A 23,976-nucleotide genomic window follows, 5' to 3' on the forward strand; every position below is an offset into this window, starting at 1 on the left:
TAATGATAAAAAATGTAACATGTTCTGAGTCAGATTGATAAAAGCTATCAATCGGAAAAAAAACTTGATTAAATGAGATTTTTTTAAGGGGTGTCCTCAAAGTCTACAGCATATCCACAGAAAATATTCTATTAATCTTGACAATGACAAGCCTCTTCAAAGCTTGTCCTTTCAACTGCCCCTCAAAAGTCTTCACCTTTCTAAGTAACTGTATAATTAAAGATGATCCCTGCCAGTGGTGGAGACACTTTGACAAAAGTTGGTAACATTTGTGAGAAGAGATGGTGTGAAAGGCCATGCAGTTCGGCCTGGGCAACCAGAGGCTGAAATAATTCTGTTAAAAATGGATGGCTCCCAGTTCAAAATCAAAATGTCAGTTCTTCTAGTGCTGGGCATAGCTAGTATAAGGTGCTGGGGATGACATAATGAGGTTGGGAGAGAACACCATACGAGGTAAATGTACAGAATTAAAAGCCAACAGCTACGAAGAATTATTCCCTCAGTGGGAGGTTAATTGGACTAATTCTGTTGCAGCTGTTAATGATTTGTTGTTTATCAAACAGGTTTGTTAGAGGGAAAATAAGAATCACCACATAATATCATTGCTCTTTAACCTAAACACGCACATTGCAAAAATAAAAGGGTTGTTTTTTTATCGCTTCGATTGTGAATGTTACATAAACACACTTTAATAATACCTATCGTCTCCCTTGCAATGCCTTTGCCGAGGCCTTATATGTAAATAACCATCCCACACATTCTCAGCAGACATGTAAAAACCGAACAGTTTTTGTCAGAGGGCAAAATTTGAAAGTCAAATAGAAATCAGCCAAACGGATTAAAGACATGTTTGTATATCAGTGAATCTTCAAAGACAATCACTTGCATTAGTCACTCACATCACTATTTTTGAGGTTCCCCATTTATGTTGCTTCCATCTTTGCCAGGGCTGAACCACTGTTTCAACACTGAATAATTATCCCTGACACCATGCCAGGTACCATGCAGACAATGTTGGTAATTAGGGAAAGTATTATTTTATTATAAGAATGCGGGTTCCTGTGAAACTAGTGCTGTATAATGTTTTTGCTTCAAGAAGTGGACATTTGTGTGAACATTTAAACATTTGCTCATTGATGCTATTTTTAAGTTAAACCAGTTGTGATTACAATACCAGGATATAGAGCCATACGTATTTTTTTTGTTTGTAAAGTATTAATATACCCAATTGTCTATCAAGCATAACCTCCCATTTAATGTCTCAATCTTCAGTCATATTTTGACAAAAATCAATAATGCACTTGCACTGTTTTGCTTCCTGATGAATTCACCATGAGGCTCAACAGAACAGTTGTAGACACAAAAGGTCTCTGAAAGAATATCGAACCAGTTTGATTTCAACAAAAGCGATGAAGCATCTTGCTCAAGATTAGATCATTCATCAGGGGATAACACCTTCACTTGGTTTTGAAAGACAGAAGACTCACAGTAAATGGTTTCTTCTTTTACAAAAACAAAAAGAACCATTTTCATGCTTTCAAGGCAAGCTTTTGATTTATTAGTGGTTTAGCTGTTCCTCTCATATTAATCCTACCCTCCTGTTCTAAATGTATTTTTGAGTGTATATTTTTTCCCCTTAACCACAGCTAGCTCTATCTTTTCTGACAAAGAGCGGCCTTGCGTCTTTGACTGTTTTCATTTTGATGTAAGTGATATCAAAGAATTACTAAAAACGTGTCCAGGGGTATTTTCCAAAGCTATCAAAAGCAGCCACATTGGACTGAAAGACTATTTTCAGTTAACTAAGTGCTACATCAGGTGTTTAGTAACAGAAATAACCCATCTGGTCTTGCTGTGTGTTCTAAATAATTATTCATAGTGCACACAGGCACACTCTGCCGAAAGTATTTAGCCTTAATGTTAATCTGTTATTGTGTATGCTTTGTTTTTATTCAATAAATCATAGTTGTCTTAAGAAGTCTGATAAAGGTGTTGTGCTTGAAGGTTGAATTAGCATTTCTCTAGATCTTAACATGAACGCTCTGCTGCTTCTTATAGCTATGACTTACACAGTGACCATTCTCTAACTACCTTTTCTTTATGACGCCATTCAACCAAGCATAAAATATATTAGTAGACCTTTTCCTCCCAGTTGCTGCTCAAAACAACTGTATATATATATGAATGTGACCTAATTCTAAAATCAGGCTTATTCTAGCACAGATGACCTAAGAAATATATGCAAGGAGTTTTATGAGTTTAATGAGTCAGTGTCAGCTTGGTGAGGTGTGATCTGTTATGTGTGCGTTGTCTGTATAATTGGAGTGACCTTCTTACCTCCCCCTGTGTTCGCAGGAGTCAGTTGTGTCGAGGAGAGTGGCGACTCGGCCAACATGACAGAGTGCCTCCGATGGGCCGGCCCCTTGCCCCCTCAGATTAGAGAGTGCCGGGTGGTTTGCAAGGATGACTGCACTCTAACTACTTGGTCCAGGTTTTCTGACTGTGCTGGATGCGGCAGCTACCGCAGTCGCAATCGAGTACTCACAGGTAAAGACATTACTTTTCTTTCACAGATTTGTGGACACAGATATCACTCAAGGCAACCGTTTCATCCTCGCCAGTGGAAAGGTTGGATTCTTAGGTCAAGCGTTCTCTACGATGGCCTCGAGAGATCAACTCAACACTGCAAATTAAGATTGCACAAAACAGGCAAATGTAGAAATATCTTCATCAATAAGACAACTCGTGTGTAGCATTTAGGAACATCTTCACCAACTTCATGACACAAAAAAACATCAATTTGCAACACATTCGCAGCACATAGAAGAAAAACGCTGCAAAAAGCTCACAACAAAAAACTAAACTGCTTCCAAAAGTGATACACACGGCTGGGACTCGCTTGTTGTCAAAGTTAAAGTTTTTGTTCAAGTTGGTGAAATGTTTTCTGATTGCTTTGAAAATCTTAATCCACGTATCTTAATGCTGCACATGGGTTTATCTTTCTCTACAGTACATCTCCATCAGCCACTGTCAATGATCTACTATAACAACACATCATCATTCACAAAACGTCAAATACTAGCATGAACCACAACCTGAAGTAGTAACCTTGTACACATGAAGTAGTAACCTTGTACACATGAAGTAGTAACCGTGTACATTGATTCCAACTCAACTACATCCCTTGATCTTCAGGGTTGTTGTCATGGCAGCATATTCCTGGTGTGCTTAGAAGTCCCCGTGCCTTGACATACATACCGCGATCCAGTCTAACCTCTTTTCTTGTTCTGGTTGTTACTGTAACTTTTCCTCTGTCCCTGTAGTGTTATGTCAGGTCCAAATTAGGTTTCTCACAGCTTGTAATCCCCTATTTCAGTGCAGATGGCAAATCTGAATTACATGCTGTGGTTGCAGACCAGGCTGGATACTATTTGTCTTCATAAATATTTGATCCGTTGCCGGAGGGGTTGTAGTAAACATATCCTGTCTCCTTCTATAATGCTCTAAGAATCCAACATGTGAAATCAGCCCGGGCTTTGTGGAGGGTTTTATTCAGTAGGAGTGTGGCCGTAATGGTCATTAAAGCTCCGTATTTCAACTTTAACACTTACATTTTCTCTGTCAGGTAAATTGATGGAAAGCAAATCCACTGTGGGTTCAAAGCTCTAAGATGCTGTTAAAGGAGTTGGCAGCTTCCCAAAACATCTGCTTAGATGATACAGCTATGTTGAAAAGCCTTCTTGAGCCATATTGCCGTATATTCTGCGTGTCTAAACCAAAAGTCATTCTGACGGTCCAAAAGGCTGTTTAACAAAATGCTGTTCAGTTGTTGTGCAATCGTGTCTCTTGGATTTCCTATGCTACAACTGCTTTCATACAGAGAGCACTGGCAAATGCTGTGAACCCTATGAACACGGTACTGTTACTAATACATTGAAATAAGGTTGAAAAATTGTTTTTGCGAGACACAGTACACAAGGGCTATAATTATATTGTTTGCATAAGTCACTTTATGACAGGTATTCCCAGGTTTATGTATAATTTAAGTGTTGTCATAATTCAGCAGCCTCGCTTGGATCATGCCACTTATTAGCCATAACAATGGTGTGTATACAAACAAACAAAAAATGAAAGACACCACAATCTGACCCCTCTCCTTCACACACACACACACACGCACACACACGTTACACCTTCGATGTTAATATCACACTCAGATGACCATGTGATTGTTTTTTGGTTGTCCCATTAGCATGCATAAGAGCATTACTTTATATGTGACATTCTAACTATATGAGGGCAGCCTGGGTTGGCTCAGGAGTTGGCATTGTAAGAATGTTCTGGAATCCACCGGTCTGCTGCTGCCTTTCTGTGAGGAAGTTGCATGTTTATCCCATGCGGGTTTCCTCCAGGTGCTCCAATTGTGACCAGCAGTCTAAAAACAGATAAGGTGAACTGTACTGTTGCTATTGCCTATAGGTGCCAAAATGTCTTCCTGTATCTGTCTACTGATACATTGGTAACTGTTATGACTGTCTTCTTTCTTTTTGGCTGGCAAGCAGTAGACTGGGCTTATCAGTCAACATGGTTTTAACCCTATAGTGTCCTCATGCTGGATTTGCAGGCTTCTCTGTCACAATGGAAACAATGCTTCTAAAGTTAAAAAAAATTAAAAATGAATATGATCCCTGGCAGAGGATTTGCATCCATACTGCAAGTGACATTATAAAAAAATGTATTATCTTGCATCAATTGATACTTATTTGTCAATATACTTACAATGAATAGGCTAAATGACATTTCAATAAGTGAAGATTGAAAATCTCTTTCTACCATATATTTGCCAAAAAAAACAAAATTAAGACATAATTTACAGTAAATACTGTTGGTTCATGTTGCAATTATGATGTTGCTCCATGTCAAAAGCTGTGAAAGCTCTGTTTACTCTGATAAAAAACACCATGGAAGATGCCAGTTTTCTAGTTTGTTTATATTAATTACACTAATGTCTTAACATTAATAGGATAATGAGTTATTGATGTTTAAATGACACACATTAAAGCAGATGCTGCTGTAATGACAATCTGTCTCCCGTCAGAATAAAGGTCGGCTTGATTTGGGAGGAAAATGTTCAGAAAATTATCTTTGCAAGTAGGTTTCTTTCCTCCATCACTTTATTGGTAAAGTATTGAGTTGTAGCTAATTTCTTCTTCTCAATCAGCATGTTGAATGTTGTATGGGCATTGGAGCGTTAAGTTCTCTGAATAATTTCTGCCTCAGATCAGAGAGCAGAGTTTTGTGTCTATCTGTAAGAGCTTAACTGCAGATAAATGGGTTAGCTACACTATCCAGCTTTGTTACTGAGCCATTCAAAATTGCTCCGACTCTCTTCTTTGTCAGAATAAGCTTTTAACTGCCTCATGGGTTTTATTTTAGCTTTGCCTTTTATAGAAATACTGTATTTCTAATGGTCAATCTGCCATTGGGAACTGAATTTATTTCATTTTATTTTATGGCTTTTATCTTTTGCTCTAGTGTATTCCCTACTTTATGCCTTTTGTTCTCTCCTCTTAAATTGTCTGATAGTATGCTATTCATTTATACTTTTATTTCATTTAATTGATTAAATGTTTTTAGTTTTATGTAATTTCATGTTATTAAATAGGCAATATAAATGATTAATTCAGTGATTGATTGGTTGGAATCTACTCAAACCTGCAAGTAGGTTGAAGGGGAAAAGTTGTAACAACTGAAGATGTAGCACTAGGCTGGAGTGCAGGGAGAGGGTTTCTATGGGATTTATTATGCACCTATCTCACAGCGGATGGGTTTATCTATCAGATATTATGTTATGGGAGCTACAATAGAATGGGGAGACTTGTTCTTTTATGACATGACATGTTGACTTGAGAGCCATATATATTGTTATTCGTTGAAGATATATGTAGCAACATAAAGTCTAAAAATATATAAGTTATGCATTGTTAACAATATTAATACACATTATTACTACCTTTAGATACTCTCTTTTATTAGTTGTAACAGTTGTTTCTTTTGGTTTTTCTGTGAAGACACGTCCATTTTTCACACCTAGCCAAAGTTCCCTTTATATTTCACACTCCACTGAAATGATTTGGCCCTGTTAGTAAGGTTGTAGCCTTATACAGTCAATAGTATTCTCATTTGCTTAATTATCACTGTGAGATTGAAATCCGTAAACAAATGCTCATGAATCATTCCTACCAACAATTGAAACTAAGAACTGCAGATGAAAAATGTAACATTATTCTGCATCAACGTATTTGAACATCAGTTGTGTGTTTTAGTCAGTTTTGAAAATTGGAAACGGAAAGCAAGTGGAGGAAAGGTTTTTGTTGACATTTCCGTGAAGGGTTATCTGTGGCGTAGTGGAGAGCAAGGTAGTTCTCCATTCAGAGGATCGGTGGTTCGATACCCGGCTTCGGCAGTCGATGTGTCCTTGGGCAAGACACTTAACCCCAAGTTGCTCCCGAAGGCTTGCCATCGGTGTGGACTGGATGTTGCATGAATGTTAGTTAGAGTCTGATGGTGGCACCTTGCATGGTAGCCTGTCATCAGTGTGTGAATGGGTGAATGATATGTAATATACTACTGATTGTAAGTCGCTTTGGATAAAAGCGTCTGCTAAATGACTGTAATGTAATCTATTATCTATCTATTGACATCTATATCAATTTAATTCATACATGGCCTTGCTATTCCACAGTAGATGCTATTCAGCACACTTCTATCAGTGTTACAGGGACAAAGAAAACTGCACTCTATTATGGCTGCTAACAGAGCATCCGCTCAACACATATTATACAGAGGAAGTTTTCAAAATTGTGTTTAATTAAAATGCATGATGCTAAACCAAGTTGGATATGGCTGACCTAAATGCAGATAGCTTGTTGTGCCTGTTGGTCTATGTGGTGCTGTCGCCAGTAATGTAGTTGTCAAAGTGAAGTGATGTTGCACTGGCACTCGACAATCAACCACCAGCAGTGGCGTAGATTGAACAGATTGTTGGTGAATTGCCATGTGATGGCAGTGAGTTCACACTTGGTGAGGAATGTTTGCAATCAGACCCACTACAGAAACAGATGGGCTGCTCACTGGGCACACGGGAGGCTGAGGACACCGAGGACCCATGAAACAAATACGGGTGCTCAAATATAGCAAAACTGCAGTGCAACTCTTTCAGAAGACCTTGTATTTGTTTGTGCATGTGTGTTACATTTGAGTGTTTCTCTCTCTCTCTCTCTCCATTTGGCTCAGGTCAGGGAATTCTGTAGCACTTTTATTTTGCAGTAAAAAGGGTACTTTAATCCTCAGAGACCGGCAGTATTAAATCTAAAGAGAAGATACTAACATCATATGAAACTAGACAACCCCATGAATTCATCGGTTCCATGACATGCTAGCTTGTAGGGAAGGGGAATGATTTACACTCCTAAGTTAAGCATGGATATTTCAAAGGGGTTCCTTTGCCTCTCACCTCAAGATATGTGAATGAAAATGGGCCTATTGGTACCCAAAAAGTCTTCACTTTAGAGACATGCCCCCATGAAAATTTAGATGCAGTATCAATGTTTTATTTTTGCCTATTATAAAAATGGTAAATTTGAATATTTCTGAATACTGGAGTCCCCAAACACTCTTGGAATGGCATGAATTGTGAATGACTTAAAAGCTGAGACTTTGTGCATTCAAATCTGTGTCTCTACTGGCATCGACCCCAAAATTGCTGAAACAACTTATGATACATAAGTGCAAATGGGAATGGCTATAATATACTTCCATCATAATGTTCTGAGCCTTTTGACACTTTCATCATTTATTTTATTTTATTCATTCATTCATATTTTTTTGTAGGTTGGTTGTCTGCTGATAGATGTAATATTTTAACAAGACCACTGAGTCTACAGCCGTTCTATCTGCTCTGTGAGGCACAGTTTAGAGCTGAATTCCAAAAGGCTGATGTTTAACAGATATGTTTTCCATGTCACCATCTTATTAGCACTTCATACAAAGAACAGCTGAGGATGATACAAATGTCGTTAGATTTGCAGGTATTTGGACACAAACCAAAGTATGGGAGTAATTAATATTAACCTGATGATGGCACAACAACAAAGTTAAGGGAACACTAAAAGTATTGCAATTAATCCATGGGTTTGGCTTTTTTTCCTTTAGATGGTCACGTTACCGGATTCAGTTACATCATTAAAACATCTATGCTAAACCATCAGAGACAGTGTTAGTCACTCGTAATGATCTAAATACTATTTCACATACATTTCCATCAAGTCAATAGAACAGTGTTAAGGGAAACATAGAATTTGAACATATGAATTGCATTTTGCATTCTAAAGTTGTGAAATATGATGTCGAAAGCTTCTGCCAAACTCACATTCCAAGACAGTTGCATTCGCTTGGATTGTCTCTCTTTATGATGACTGAATGCAAATTCCACACGGGGTCCAATGATCCCATCAAATGCTTTATTTGGTTAGTGATGACATGCACATCAAGAGGCGTCGACGCTAGTGACTCTGTTTTGTTTTTCTTTTCAAACAATGTACTACAGCAACACTAACATGTTGATGACAGCAGCATATTGATGGCTGCCGCGAACAGAACAAGACCCATAGCTCTCTTATATAACACTATTCAATGATGCAGAGCAGACAATCAATCATGAGAAAGATTTTTCAGCAGTTGGACAGCTTGACAGCTTGTATCTGTTACTTGTCCTGATATTAAAAGTGACAGTGGCTGAGAGGAACACGTGCCTTTCAGCTGGTATACTATTACTTTCCTGCTCATGCTCATCTGTTAATTCTCATCAGATATAATGGACAGGACTAATTAGTTGAAGCCTGAAGTGAACTGTATTGAGTGGTAAGCTCTTATAGTCTTAATGGAGGCTTTAATGGATGTCTTTGAAATAAAATATTTCTTTTTCCCCTCATTAGACAAAAGAGTTTGGAGCTGGTGTCTTGTTGTATATTTTGATTTTAAAGAAAGAAATCCCTGCTGAAACAATTGCTGCCATTCCATGGTGCATCTATCCTTCCATTTTCTAATATTCATTAGGTGATGTTGATGATAGATGTTGCCAGTGTAGCTACAATCACGTTTGATTTTACAGCAACAGTTTAGCACCAAATTCTCCATCAGCAGACGCATCAGTAGATCACATAACACACACAAGACTTTTCGTGTTTTGTCGATTGTAAGGTTGAGCACTGAAAAAAAAAAAACCTCTTGCTCTGTTGTAGTGCAGTTGCTAGGAATTATTCAGTAATATAAAACAAGATGAGACAGACTGAGGGAAAGTGGGTACAACCAAAAGAGAATTACAGCACTTAATCACAAAATAACTCGGGAACTGAACACTACTGACTAATGATGTTACCAGATATCTGTGAAGCTCTGCATCGTCTGCTGTTTCTCCACCGTCGTCAAACCCCTTGAATCAAAAAGCTCTCTGTGCACCGTTTATCATCACTATTGAACAGCAACCACTGTGTGCTGCCGAGAAGTCATGGATTAAAAAAGAAAGGGATGGAATAAATCTGCATCAGAAGACATAATGCAAGAAAGAAAATATATTTTCTTCCTTGTCTCCTCCGCAGTGGGAGAACACTCAGCTGCAGCAGATCTTTACTCTTTTGGGTCTTCATAGTAGCAAACAATGTCTGTACTGTATGTGCCAAGCCTAAATATGGTGCATTTGCATACAAATGACATAATAAAGGTTAGAAATATAGGATTGTTTTCCAGTTGAATAACACAATAATGGTGTTTGTATTTTGCATTCTACTTGCACAGAAAGTGTTGTTTCATGTAGCAAAACAGTCACTCAGGTCTAACCTTTAAAGAGTTTAGCTGTAGTGACGTAACACACACATTAAGTGTGCACCATTCCCTTAAGGGGCTTCAAAATAAAGAGAAGAATTAAAGTTTAATATGCTTTCAAATAAGTATTACCGCGGGTCATTTAGAGTGCTTTCTGAATATTCATTACATGCACAAGGGCTTTTTTGCCACTGGTCTTACAGTAGAGCAATTTTGACTGATTAACTATTCATTTGTTATGATAATTTCCTCTAAATGAAATAAAGTCATACTATGGGGAAGAGTTAATTAACCCAACGTCCATACAGTGCTGTCACAACAATGTGTGTTATGCAACCATAAATTTAGAAAGAGCTGTGTATTTGACTATGCCTGTGATGGAACCAGGTGGGAAAAGACAATTATATTCAACTGTGTTACTGTTGTTACAGAAAATTTCATATTTGCCATTTATTAGATTTACTTTTTTGAAAGATACGCAAGACCTTTTTTTCACTGTTCCGTTTCACAACCTGTAACAGATTTGTCTTTGATATTATTTGATAAAAAAATCACCTGATAATAATGGGTCAACTTGCCTCACTCATCTTTCTTTATTTTTTGCAGCAAAGTAAGCTTTGCTCACATTAAGAAATTAAATGATGGATTGCTGCTGCCTGTATTTGGCCTCTGACACTGATATTCACAATGATACAAATTAAGAATATATGCTGTGTAAATAGTTTACTGGCAGTTTAGTTTGCTAGACATTGTAGTATTGCTGCTGCTGTAGTATTGTGAATGTATTATGAATGATTTAAGATAAATGAACAAAATACATTTAATTCTTCTTTGAGTTTCTTCTTTGCCATTCCACTTTGCCAAACTAATGTTTGGCACTCTATGAACTAGTATTTAATTGAAACAATTAATATATTTATGCATTCTGAAGCTCATACTTCATTCCAACATGGGAAAAAGTTAGCTTTATGCCCTATTCATTCAGTGTTTATCACACATCAAGATAAGAAGTTCTCTATTGTTTTGTCCATCTTCTCCTCAGGTCGCAGTAAAAAGAAGGATCATTGCCTTGATAAGGAGCTGTACCCGCTGGAGGAGACAGAGATTTGTCCCTGTGATGACATTTTGTCCCAGCCCTATGGAAACTGGTCTGCATGCATCCTCCATGATTCTTCAGCTCCGGGGTCACTGCAGGGCTGGATGAGCCACCGGGAGGTGAAGGAGTGTGGCCAAGGTCTGCGTTACAGAGCTGTGGCCTGCATCGACCAGCAGGGACACCTGGTCGACCCAACATCCTGTACAGACTCAGGTAGGACTCACAGAAACATATTGCAGGTACTAGGAATGTATCTAGTTTAAAAGATTGGCCCTTTACAAACGTACAAAAGTGTAACCTGATAATTAGACTGAAACGCATTTAGTTTCACATAATTACGCCTGAAATTTTGTTCATGTTAGCTGATTTCTTGTTGGTAAGGGTGGGGTTATTTTAATTTTCTTAGCTCCAACCAATCAGGGAGGAGCGACGTCTCGATTCTTAATCACTCCGAACAAGATAGTTAAATAAAACCACATATTCCGTACTTTCCAGTCTACAGGCTAGACACTAGTTTCAGAATAATCCGAAAATGTGATACGCCCCTTATTATGTAATGGAATGACGTGTGGTAGGTGGTGGTTACTTGAAATCTTTCATTTTATTTGTCCTATGTTAAAGCATATTTCAGTTCAAGATAAAGTTGGGTGAATAACGATAAGAGACAGCAAACAAACAAAGAAACGTACACAGTGTGAAAACCCGTTGTCAATTTTACTATGCAATGTTAGCACAGAAGGACAGACTCATTAGTCAGATGATTACCTCTTGGTGTCAAAGTGAGCAAGTCCAAGGTCTAGTGGAGCATAAGCCTGTAGCATGTCTGTCTGACATTATTATAGTGATCCTTGATGCAGCCGCTGAGCAAGTCTGAATGAGGCCTCTCCCTCCCGTCTGCCAATGTTCATTTCAGGCTACATGGTGGAGGTTTGCCACATCCCGTGTCCCCTGGACTGTAAGCTCAGTGACTGGTCAGCCTGGTCAGCCTGCAGTGCGTCCTGTGGCAGTGGGTTGAAGATCAGGTCTAAGTGGCTCAGGGAGAAAGCTTTCAATGGAGGACGGCCATGCCCCAAACTGGATTTGAAAAATCAGGTAAGGTGTGCACCAGTGCTTGTATATCTAAAGCATCCTGCACAGTATAAGAGGGAGTCATATTGTGGAAGGTAACTCCAATTGTGACAGCATGCTGATGTTTATGTTTGCTGTCTTTAAAGTGGAAATCTTTAAGAGGCATTTTGAGCAATTGTTTGAATGTATTGTAGATGGACGTTAGACAAATGTATTTTAGTTTCCATATGGAGACACAGCAAAAATGACAAAACAAGGTTCACCTCATCATCCATCTACATTGTTATTAATTCACTTCTTCCCAGACTTGATTTTTTTCCAGGGGCACATTGGTAGAATGCAAAAGAGGGGATTCTACACTCTGAATACACTCGTTTCCACCACCATAGTACATGTAATAGGGAGGCCATGCTAAATGTAGACAAATTAGTTTGCATAATTCTAATAGTTTCCATGTTTTACACAGACATAATGCATATCTTACTGGGATCATTAATATGGTGCAAGCGGTAGTTTGCATTTTAATTTGTTATACACCTCCAGTATGGTTTTGGAAAATTTTGTCATCAAGCCCGGACAGTGTTGCTGCCCAGTGGTGCACTTCCCGCGTGAATACACAGTGGAGTCGTTGCATTCTGCTCACATTTCAATGGTAAGGTTTATCACCCATCTGCCAGTGGGACTCCTGGGTGACCTGTTCATTTCCTAGTGTCTTCAGTCAGACCAAATCCTTTACCTTACAAGACATGCCCTTTCCTTGTCATCAAAACAGGTCAGTGTTGAGTAACAAAAAAAGCAGGGGGTGGCAGAGAGTGAGAAGTAGACAGATGGGAGCTTTTCATATTCCATTGTCAGGTTTTTACATAGCTCTGAATATTCTGGGACGGCGCACCTCTCATGGGGTCATGGATTAAAGAGGGGAAGTGTTTTATGAATGCTGCCTGTATGCTTGAATGAGCTTGAAAGGACACTTTATTTTGTAGAGGTCAGTATGGAGACGAGGCCCGGCTGTGTGAGAAGTATTCCACTGTGCTGTAGTGGAGATTTGTGTACAGATGGTTAAGTGCCCACTAACAAGGTCTATACGGCCCCCGTAGTAATGCCCTGCAACAATCCCTCGCCATTGAAATCGGAGCTATCTGTTGTGAAAGCCCTGGACGGATTTATCCTGAGGGTGGACAAGGCCTCATCGTTAACAATATCAAATTGGCCATTTAAAGTGAAGTGCATCTGTCTGAGGTGTGGGTGAAACAATACTACAGTATAACCTCTGTTTAACAAGGAAAGGTCCTGGATGATCACTAGCGACTTGTTGATAGTGTCCTAAAAAACCTGCTCTGTCCTTGAGCCAGTGCACTTCACTGCCCAGAACTCATTCTTACATTTGGTCCGTGGTACTTCAATTAGTCTCTATTAGGATGAAGCATGACAAAGACCTTTCACATTCCTAATGGATCTCTTGCCCTCAAACAAACACTTGCTCCCTCATCGCCCACTGTGAACTATTCTCTAGCCAGAGTGTGGCCTCGCTCCCACCAGCAGATGTTTCCCCTCGAGCCACGGCCAGAGATGACTGGCTTGACAGAGATGAAATCTACAGTGCACCTCTCATCACATGGTTGAGTGAGCAAGTAAGATAGGGAGAGAGATAGAGAGCGAGACGGAGAGAAAGTGCCACAACGGGAAAAAAAAAATAACGAGAAAAAATGGCCACGACGTCTAACAGACTGTGTAGGAGTTGGGCTGTAAAGTAAACTTTAAACATGCTGTTAATGAGGTAAGATTTTCTGCAGTGGTAAAAGACGATCAAGAACAAGTGTTATCGTAATGAATAATTCATGCATCACCTCACTGAGAACCTGTCATTGTGCATCTCTTGGGCCCCCTCACCGAGTGTACAAGTGGAAAAGAATAATTACAGAACTATCTTTCATTGGAGTGTTTTTAATGAACCCCACATCCTTTTCAGTACAGCAATTGTTTCATCATAGATTTGCAACTGTAATAGGCACAGCAGGCCTGTCAAGTCTGATTTCTGCAAATGTTGAAGCGAAGTGCATGGGGATGTAATAAGGACTGTCCTGTTCTTCATTAGATTAGGTAGTAAGTTTAGACTCCACAAGCCATTACAAGACTTTCCTCTTGTAACATTAAAAGTAAAAGCTTCCGCAAAGGTGTAAAAAAAATAAAAATCATAATCTGTCTTTCTCTGGCAATTATGTCAGCCAAGCAGACTCGCAGATTTTCAGAAAAATATCTGCATGTTCTGAAAGTAGAAGTGAAGAAGAAGGGTGAGGGGAACTGTCTTGTTTAAGGACGGTTGGACAAAACATGTCTGTTACGCCTGTTGTGAAATACTAATATATAGTCACACTGGGGCATCCTGCAACTTATTTCTTATCTCTATTGTCTACTCCCTTGTGAGAATAAATTATTTATTTTCTTAGTGACATTTTTAGAATATTTAATTCCATTTCACAAGTTCTAATTGACCAAAAGTGAGCGAGGGTGTGCAGGAGGTTTGATTTTTTCATGTTAATTCATCTTTTCTTTCAATGTGTCTGTCAGTAAATGTTCCAATGTGTCTGCAAAAAAACGTTGTCCCTTAGAACTAAATGAATATAAAAATACCAGCAAATATCCAAATGCTGATCAAGTAATGGATCTTCACAGATTGATTTTACAGTGCAGCTATTAGTATCACATATTTCAATACAAAATGCCTTGTGAGAGCGCTAGAGAGGGAGCTCACAGATGTCAAGGTGTAGCAAGGCAAATCAAATCTATAATTACTTCTGGCCTCCACTCTATCCACACTGACCATTTCCTATTAAGAAACAAATCCAAGGTTCCTCTACCATATGTTGTGTATGGTGGGAGGTTTGTGTGTGTGTGACGGACCTATCTATAAGGTTATAAGACAGGTGCCAATGTTTGTGTGGCGTTGATGAGCTGGCATGGTACAAAGAGGAAATGTGTCTCACCATTCTCAATTTTTTTTTTCAGTTAACTCTTTTATTACATAACTTTATGCAACGGGACAACAAAAGTTTCCATACTGTTAAATATGTTACATTATGTTACTGTCATTTATATTGCGTTGGTGGTTCATTTTTGTCCTTAAAAGAAAAGATAATTGGGGTCAGGGTCTAATTGATCACCAGGCCTTGGTATGTAGTTGACATTATCAGATAAAGGATTGGATATTCTTTTACACAACCCAATACTATAGATTCTATATATTTCTGTTCTCAAGATATCCCTTCCTGTTGTCACTGAATGATTCTCATTTACGTAGGACCACATGCTCCTAATGAATACAATGAAATCAATAGCTCAGTTGCCTGTTGCAACTGCAGGTCAGAGGGGTTGAGGTTGGTTGAATGAAATGCTTTGCCTTGATGCTTTCTGTTCCACTTGTGGCTTTCGCGTTGTGAATACTGTATAGACAGAGAGAATGTGTTTTTATTTGCCAATGAATACATTGAGCCATTTGTGCAAACTCTGTGTATCACACGTTGACCGTGGGTTCAAGTCATGTGTAAATACTCGTGAAAACACACTCCTTCATTCTCAAGTTGAGTGCCACGGTTGAACTTAGGTGTTGTGTTTAGGAACGAGTGAAATTGCTCACTGCAAGGTAAGAGATGCAGCACATTTCATAGTTTGAAGATATGAACATAACTGTGAATCATCTCTCAAAGAACACCCCAGCTGCTTCATGGAAAGCGTTTAAGTTTCAGGCAAACAATTCAAGTGAAGCGCAAACCCCCAAGTATGTCACTATATCTGCAATATATGCAGTGCACCTTTAAGTAATCTATTGAAGCTGTCTTGCTCCCCTCATTCTTTTTTTTTTCCCCACCTAGCTGCTGATGCTCTAAATAGCTTTTAATCAGCAAGCCTGCATGCCAACAGCCTGATCATGCCACTTTAGAACAGATTTATGACGGATATAATCGTGTGTGTGCGCTCCACATTCTCACTGCTGCTGACAGCGTTCTGCGTCTCCGAGCAATGACCGATTGGATATTAATGGTTGCCCACAAACGCACCCTTCAAGGCAGAAGTCAATGATTTTATGCCTGTGCTGTTGGAGGCATGCGATCATTGTAAGTTATTTCATTAACCGTACGTATCACCATTGTCAACTTTGAGTTCCAAAGCTCGCTGCTTTACTTCACCATATTAAAAAGAATCGGTGCTTGCGTGGGGCTTTCATATCATCATTGGACGTCTTGGCTCAGCTCATCTGGGTGTTTGTGTACTTGGCAAATGTCAGTGAGCTATAAGACTGCTGATGCTGCTGGCTGTTTATCTCAGAACACTTTGAGCTTTGCTGTGGTGCCTGTTAAGAAGAACAGGCAAAAAAACAGATTCATTCAATATAGGCATTCATTGGTTGAGGGGTTTTTATTGCTTACCCACAGATCTGCTTGTGGGTGATGTCATGGTGCATGCTTGTATGGCTGCCAAGCTAAGCTCATATGGTGCTGCAATCTACCGATGCACAGCCATTTGGTTATTTCATTTTAGGAAATATAATTGAGATGTTTCATGCTATTCATGCACGTGTTTAGTTTTAAGGTATTCATGTTTGTTTGCATTATCGTGGCAAGCTCCTTCTGGGTCTGGCTTGTTAAACTGACTTTACTTGTAGAGGGTAATATTTGTAAGTTGACTTTAAATATTTTAAGCATATTATTAAATTGGCATCAAGGGAAACACAACTTCAGATTTGTTCACACACTGCTGTCTGTTGTTCATATATCATGAATTAGAACCAACCAACTGAGCTCTTGTTAAACTTGGATTAGCTACTGGACTATGATCACACTCAATGAACTCATGGCCATCTGCTGTTTATCAATGATCAAGACTCCTGAACTTGTTTTTAAGAATGATCAGACATCATCCACCTCAAAGCTGATGTGTCTTAGCATTTAGGATCTTTTGGAGCATAACCCTTAGGTGGACCTGCCTCTAGCGAAAAGTTAAAACCAAGGAGCTGGTGGTGGATTTTGGCAGGGTAACAAACTGCCCAACCATACCAGTTAAAATACAGAGGAGCACTGGCCTAACCATTGGAAGAATTTAGTGTTCTGTGTCTTGCTCAAGTACATTTTGTCATGAGGACTAGACTATTCTAGTCTTGTGAGACTAGTCAAGCTAATGAGTGAGTTCGGCTCTGTCCTGCAGTACTCTTTGGTTCTCTTAAAGTATGTTAATTTGAATGAGTGATTACCCAACTATCTCTGCACAGAACCATGAGTTCTTGTTGCAGAGGCGTTTCACACATACAGTATGAGACACCTCCTCCCTGCTGTTTAGAGGCTCTATAAAGCACTGCTATCCTCAGTGGACCACATAACACCTGAATTATCAGACAACCATAACACCCAGGTGTTTTTAACTGCATTTAACATCTTGCTGTCTCTAGACATCTGGTATTGGTCTCTGCCTCACCAACATTATCATTATTTACTGTTAGTGCACACAGGACAGCTGTTATTCAATAATATGCTGCTTTGCTTATGACCTTATTCAAATTCAATTTTTAGGTTTATCAGTAAGTAAAACTCAGTTGATTAACTTTGTCCCTATCATTTTAACATTAATTATGTTTTATTTGTGTATTTATAACTGCCTGATGCTTATTTAATAACTACTGTGTTCTTCTCTGTGTTCACAATTTTTACCGTAGCTGCTGGTTTATGTCCTTAGTTTATTTTATTTTAGCATGGCTTGGCTTTTAATTGACCTGATCCTCTGCTCTCTTTACCACTGTGGACAATTCATCAAGGTTTTGCAATTAATTCACAAAGATTTAATTACTTGTATCAACTGGTTTGGTAAATAAAATATGAATCACAGGAGCGTGGGGGAAATTGAAGTAGAGTGAGCAAGAAGCAACATCAGAAGTGAGCATTATTGAAGTATTAAAAGTAGCATGTGACAAAATTTGCTTTTGTTTCATTCTGATCATTTCATACAGCAAGACAGAAGTTGGCTGTTTTCTCACTGAAGATAAGTGGATTCCCAAAGACATTGCGTGTCATCATCTGGGAACCCTTAGCATCTATAACAGATTTCATAACAATCAAAGCTTTCATTCATCTGCATGCTGTCCATCTGCCAGTAGCCAACAACAGCCAACAACAGCCAATGGCAAGCCTAAAGAATGGATAGATCCCAAATATCAGAAAAAGATAAAAGAGAACACATGTTCTTGTTTTTACCCGAGTGAACTCGGATGCCCAACTCATCCCTCTCCTTCATTAGGATGAAAGACTTTTGGAGCCAACTGCTGATGGAGCTACCTAAGGCCAATGAGGTGTAATTAACGTAGAGCAGTGCTTGGGCATGTGCTATTCTCCCCCTGTAGGCCCAGGGCAAAAAGTGAGGTGTCTCCTTGCATTACAAACCATGCATATTGTTAAGGCAGCCTGAAGCGCTGCCACCCACAAAGGCTACATTTTGGAGCCTCTCGATCTTCTTTAAAGCCTTCAGACACCCAGATGGTCCAGAGCATTTACTTCAGACACAAAGGTTAATCACTGCTTCTATCTGCTAATAATCAAATTGTATTTAGTGGCTGGATGAATATTAAAAACATGCTTATCATTTGATAACTGGATATGATGATGATATTTTTTAAAGACACAATTACTGTGAACTTTTTAATCTAACAGAATATAAATACAACTACCAAGCTCTAGTTTTTACTCGCATACATTAATCAATCAATGAAATACACTTCATCTAGATTTGACCGTATAGTACCGTATTTTCCGCACTATAGGGCGCACTGGATTATAAGGCGCACTGTCAATGAATGGTCTATTTTCTATCTTTTTTCATATATAAGGCGCACCGGACTATAAGGCGCATTAAGCGAAACAAAACAGTCAGTCAGTCAAACTTCCTCCACTTCCGTACCATTGATTCATTAACGTTGAATTCTCTCGCAGCTGCTCTATTCCCATGTTCTACTGCGTGACTGACAGCCTTGAGTGTTCAGTCCGCGTCGTAAGCGTGTCTCTTGACAGGAGCCATGTTGGGTCCTTATACACACACACTGTAATATTATGGTGAAGCACAGTATGTATTACTCCTGACGCTCCTGACTACGGTGGCCGTAATGCTGCTGCGGTGCGGCTTTGTAGTTTACCAAAGTCGTACTAAAACATGTTGACAGAGCGCCGTGTACCACACAAAATCGCTTCGAGGTCAGTAAGCACAACCAGAATTAATCCATATATAAGGCGCTCCGGATTATAAGGCGCACTGTCGGTTTTTGAGAAAATTAAAGGCTTTTAAGTGCGCCTTATAGTGCGGAAAATACGGTAATTCTATTTAACAGTTGTTAACACTATAACATCCAGAGATCCATTTCTCTCTTCTTTTCAGTCTGGTACCAAATGTCTGTTTAAGAACATGTTTCTTGTGCCAACCACAAATAAAAAAATACAGTCCTAATAAAACAAGATTGAGACAGCAGAATAAACAGTTAAAAGTAAGAAAATTAAGAATAAAAGGCCCAGATGGGGCTGCAGGTGTTGTTGACTTCACCAGTGTTTTCAGTGTTTTCAATTGCTCATATTTGAACTGAGAGGAGAAGGGTAAGGGGAGCAATGTTTGTGTAAGTAAGTGACAAAGATCTTTGACCATAGCTATTATTAAAGGTGGCATCAGGGTTAAGTGCTTGCAAAATGTCTTTGCTAATGCACTACTGTCTTGCTGAGCTGTGTCCTGGTGAGAGATAACAAAGTAAATGAGAAATGGAAATTATTTTTGAGCTAGAAATAGAGAATGATGGCCAAATAATTTGTGTAATTATGGAAAGTCACGGCATTGCCCCGCGGGGTGCCAAGAAGGATGTCAGACATAGATCTTGTAAGGCCTTGTAAAATGTATTGACGCCCTCTGTGGTAAGAGACCCAATTGGAAGACAGCAGGAGAGAGAGATAATGATATACCAACCAACTCAGTGGTCAAATATCGAAATTTGAGACATTTGAGAGCAGTTACAGTCGTGTATCTGGAGTCCACGTATGGTTGTTAGTGTGAAAGGCTACTCATAAAATGGAAAAACTATAAAGCTGCATTATACAGTGCAGTTCTCTGCCAGGTGTGTCTGCAACGACCACTGCTATATTGTTTGATGGAATGAATACAAACCAAAATAGTCCCATCTAGACTACAAGCGCTGCAGATGCACTTTTCACTCAAACGTCTCACGCAACAGAAACGCTCTAATTTTAATCTATGCAGCTGCCCGCGCACCAGCTCAGTGAAGCTAAACTGCAGTCCTGTGTGCCACACTTCATGTTGAATGTTTCACGCTTCCTCTGAACGGTAACTGTCAGTCCTTGTGTGTGTTTAGTCTCCTTACCTGTTATTTCTGTAGCTCACTCCAGGACACTGATGCCCACCACCTGCAGTGTGTGTGGCTTACTATATCTCTCCTCCTACCAAGATGATGAAGCCATGGTTAAGTTATACATACATGCATAAACACACACACACACACACACACACACACACACACACACACACACACACACACACACACACACACACACACACACACACACAGATAATTACAGCTGATTGAACATTGCAGGTGCACTGTGTCTGTTATACACAACATGTTGCTAATAGACATTTTATTACAATCCTATGGTGCAATTGTTATGGCTTCCTTCTTAAAGCTCATTAAACAGTTTTTTCTATTGCCAATAAATGTGAAGAACAAAGTTTATGCTGAAGTTACATTCAGCAGGTTACTCATTGTTTGTAGCACAGTGGTAGTCCAATAGATGAAGCGGGAAAATAAATGGAAGGGCAACAACGTGTGTGTGGGTGTGTTTAACTACACTACACTTGTGGTTGCATTTCATCTTTTCTCATCTTAATTATTTACAGAGGCTTATATTAATTTCAGCTAAAATAAGTAGGTGTCTAACTCACTCAGGCGTTCATCCAAATGGCTTGATTATATGTTGGCACATTTTCAACTTTTCATATATGAGGTTATTTGAGAGGTCATCATCACATTTGAATAGATCCCACCGTGTTTCTCAGAGGAGCCATTATTTTCTAACTCATTCATGGGCCTTCTGACACTTGTAGTGCAGAATCATTGAAGCTGTGATGACACTACAACAATAATAGACATTTAGTGGTGCTACCAATACTGCAGTGGAAAATTGTAGTGACGAAGTGTGTGCTAACTGTGTTAACTGGAGACTTTCAGACGGATGCTGAAATGGTTGTCAAGTTCATTTAGGTAAAATTGAGGGCTTTACAAGGAGACCTACATGCTCTGTTCTTGTTTTCAACAGCTCCTGTCACTACAAGCAACCACGACACATTCGGCTGAGACTCACTTATTAAATACCAGACACCATGTTCTGTTTGTGATACCGACCAAATGATAATTACTTTGTGGTCATGGTTTGCCCTAGTTAGAGCAACTAATGTTGTATCTCACAAATACCACAGTAAGTTGATTGGGTTAATTTATTCTGTGAGCCCCTATACAGCGTCTTATACCACTTACTTAGCTGGCAAGTTGAAGTTTGCCACTACTGTTAGAGCAGCTGAGGTCTACAAAGATTCTTCCAAAACTCCTGAATATCGTTATCAAAAGTCACATTACATAGTAAGTAAAGGTTAAAACAATGTATACAATTACAGCTTGCATTCAAACACACAGTTATTGTAAGCAGATGCCCCCGCAGCAATGGAGACTTAATTATTTCTGGTATTTCTACATATTTGTGTCTAGAAACAGGTGCTCTAAGGCTTTCTTGCCAATTTTATCTTGTGTTTTCAATAATAATGTGCCATTCTTGCAGAAGGGCTTGTTGGCGCTTTGTGTGTGTCTGTTTGTATGTATGCACATGCATCATCATGTAGGCACCTACAGTATGTATACATGTGTCTATGTGCATGGGGTTTTCATCACGTTTTTGCAGGTGTGTTTGTGTGTCTTTTGTTTTATTTGGACAGAAGTGATAGCCATTATCACATACTACATTAACAGAGTTTGACAGTAATGCGACGGAAACGTTACATGCCATGCACTTGGAAATTGAAATCCAACCATTTTCTATAAACCTGGGTCTTTAAACTCAACATAAATAAATAAAGTTTACCCTAGCTAGCCTTTGTCCCATTTAGATGTGCAGTCATAAAGGAATGAATGAAGATGGATAAAGGACTTTTAGTCTCTAGAAAGCTGGATGCATTATCTTGCTATGACCGTTTGTCACTGCATTAAGCAAACAGTATTTGGCTCACAAAAGCGTTCTGATTTTCAAGAAAATGTCCAGTTCAAAGGTCTAGTCGTGTTTACAGCAAATGTTAGTACTGTCCTCAGTCTGGGGATTTTTTTTCAATGTCCCTTTAGCTATGAATAAGTAAATCAGGAAAGCCTGAACAGTTTCTTTCAGCAACATAACACTTACTTTTAGAAAACCTTGTTTAGATACAGAGCACACAGCCTCTCTGAGCATATGCTCATTTTCGCCGACTTCCCTCTCACCATCTCCAGACAAATTAATTTATTGGAGTTGCCTTCAGCTGCAAACTAGCCATTGCACAGCTGTTGCAACTAACTGCAGCACTTTAAAACTCTCAACACTATGAATCATACATTTTGGCAAAATATCCACGGCCACTAGATCACTGCAGATCATCTAGTATTTAATCATCCTTTACCCTCATTAATAAAAAAACAGGAAAATGCAGTATTTTTAAAATCTAATTAAAGAAAAACTATACATTTCTGTCACTGCAGGCAAAATCTAAACTAATGATCATATCATTGTTCTTCTCTCCCCTGCCCAACTGCTGGCTTGTCATGCACTGCTAATATGGACATCCACGCAGGCTCAGGTCAGTGCCGTTCATTCTGTTCACATACTCTGCTGTAGCTAATGAAGACAAAATGCATGCCAGATCTGTCCAAGTCACATATACTCCTGTGACCCTTTTGGTCGAGAGAAAGAACACTAGTTTGATTGGAGAGAGTGCTACATGAATATGAAATCAGTTATGTAAAGTGCATTTGGATAATATTCCATTTGCTTTTTAACTAGAGGGACTCAAATTGACATTTTCTAAAGAAGGACTTCATTCAGTTATATTATATTATATGAATAGTCGATGAGGCTCTTTAGAGTATGCTCAAAGGAACTGAGCTCATCCCAAAAAATTTACTTGATTTCAAAAGAGTTTAAAAGAGAACAAAAGAGCAGAAGATAGAGATTGATTGAGATCGCCCGTATAACGTTTAACCAATGAAAGAATCCAGCTGATTCTAACTGTTAGTCTATTCCACTTTCCCCTGCAATGAGAACTCTTGGTAAATGTGTGTGTGAATATGTATTTGGGAGCAAATCATCTGCTCCGTCTATTTATTCTAGTGCACCAGCTTTAACCTGCCAACACATGATTAAATATCTATCTGACATCTTATGGGTTGTGGCAACATAAAACATTTGGTTTGTGCTAAAGTCAGATTACTTATCACTGAACAAATGGGCTGCGAGCAAAATAAATAGTGTATATATTGTGGAAAATGACTGGAAAGTCATTTTTTGACTGGCTATGAAAATTAGCGGTTAAACTGAAATTGTGTTTCTACAGTAGTAATGGAGAAAGTGGGAGCAGAGCAATTGCCAGTTTACCCAGCAGGGGCATCTGCAGGGACAGATGGGAGATGATGAGGGTGTGTAATAGGCATCTGTGTGGCCCGTAGGGGAGGGAATACTCAACACTCACCACCTCTCTATAGTCTGCACACACACACACACACACACACACACACACACACACCAATACACACACTTTAACAGACACCCATTACAGCTTGTCATAGCTTTTTCCACAAATTGTCCTCCAGAGTACACCTTTTACCG

The 23,976-nt window shown here is 39.1% G+C and overlaps 1 protein-coding gene across 1 annotated transcript in view; it reads left to right on the forward strand.

The window, feature by feature from the left end:
* Nucleotides 1–23,976, forward strand: part of thsd7ba (thrombospondin, type I, domain containing 7Ba) — a 111,441-nt gene that overhangs the window by 66,815 nt on the left and 20,650 nt on the right. The window contains exons 12-15 of the mRNA XM_054615245.1: nt 2,356–2,547; nt 10,925–11,191; nt 11,892–12,070; nt 22,946–22,951. Coding sequence (XP_054471220.1) covers nt 2,356–2,547; nt 10,925–11,191; nt 11,892–12,070; nt 22,946–22,951 — 644 coding nt within the window. The remainder of the gene's footprint in view (nt 1–2,355; nt 2,548–10,924; nt 11,192–11,891; nt 12,071–22,945; nt 22,952–23,976) is intronic.

Source organism: Anoplopoma fimbria, chromosome 16 (genome assembly GCF_027596085.1).
Source record: "Anoplopoma fimbria isolate UVic2021 breed Golden Eagle Sablefish chromosome 16, Afim_UVic_2022, whole genome shotgun sequence".
NCBI lineage: Eukaryota > Metazoa > Chordata > Actinopteri > Perciformes > Anoplopomatidae > Anoplopoma > Anoplopoma fimbria.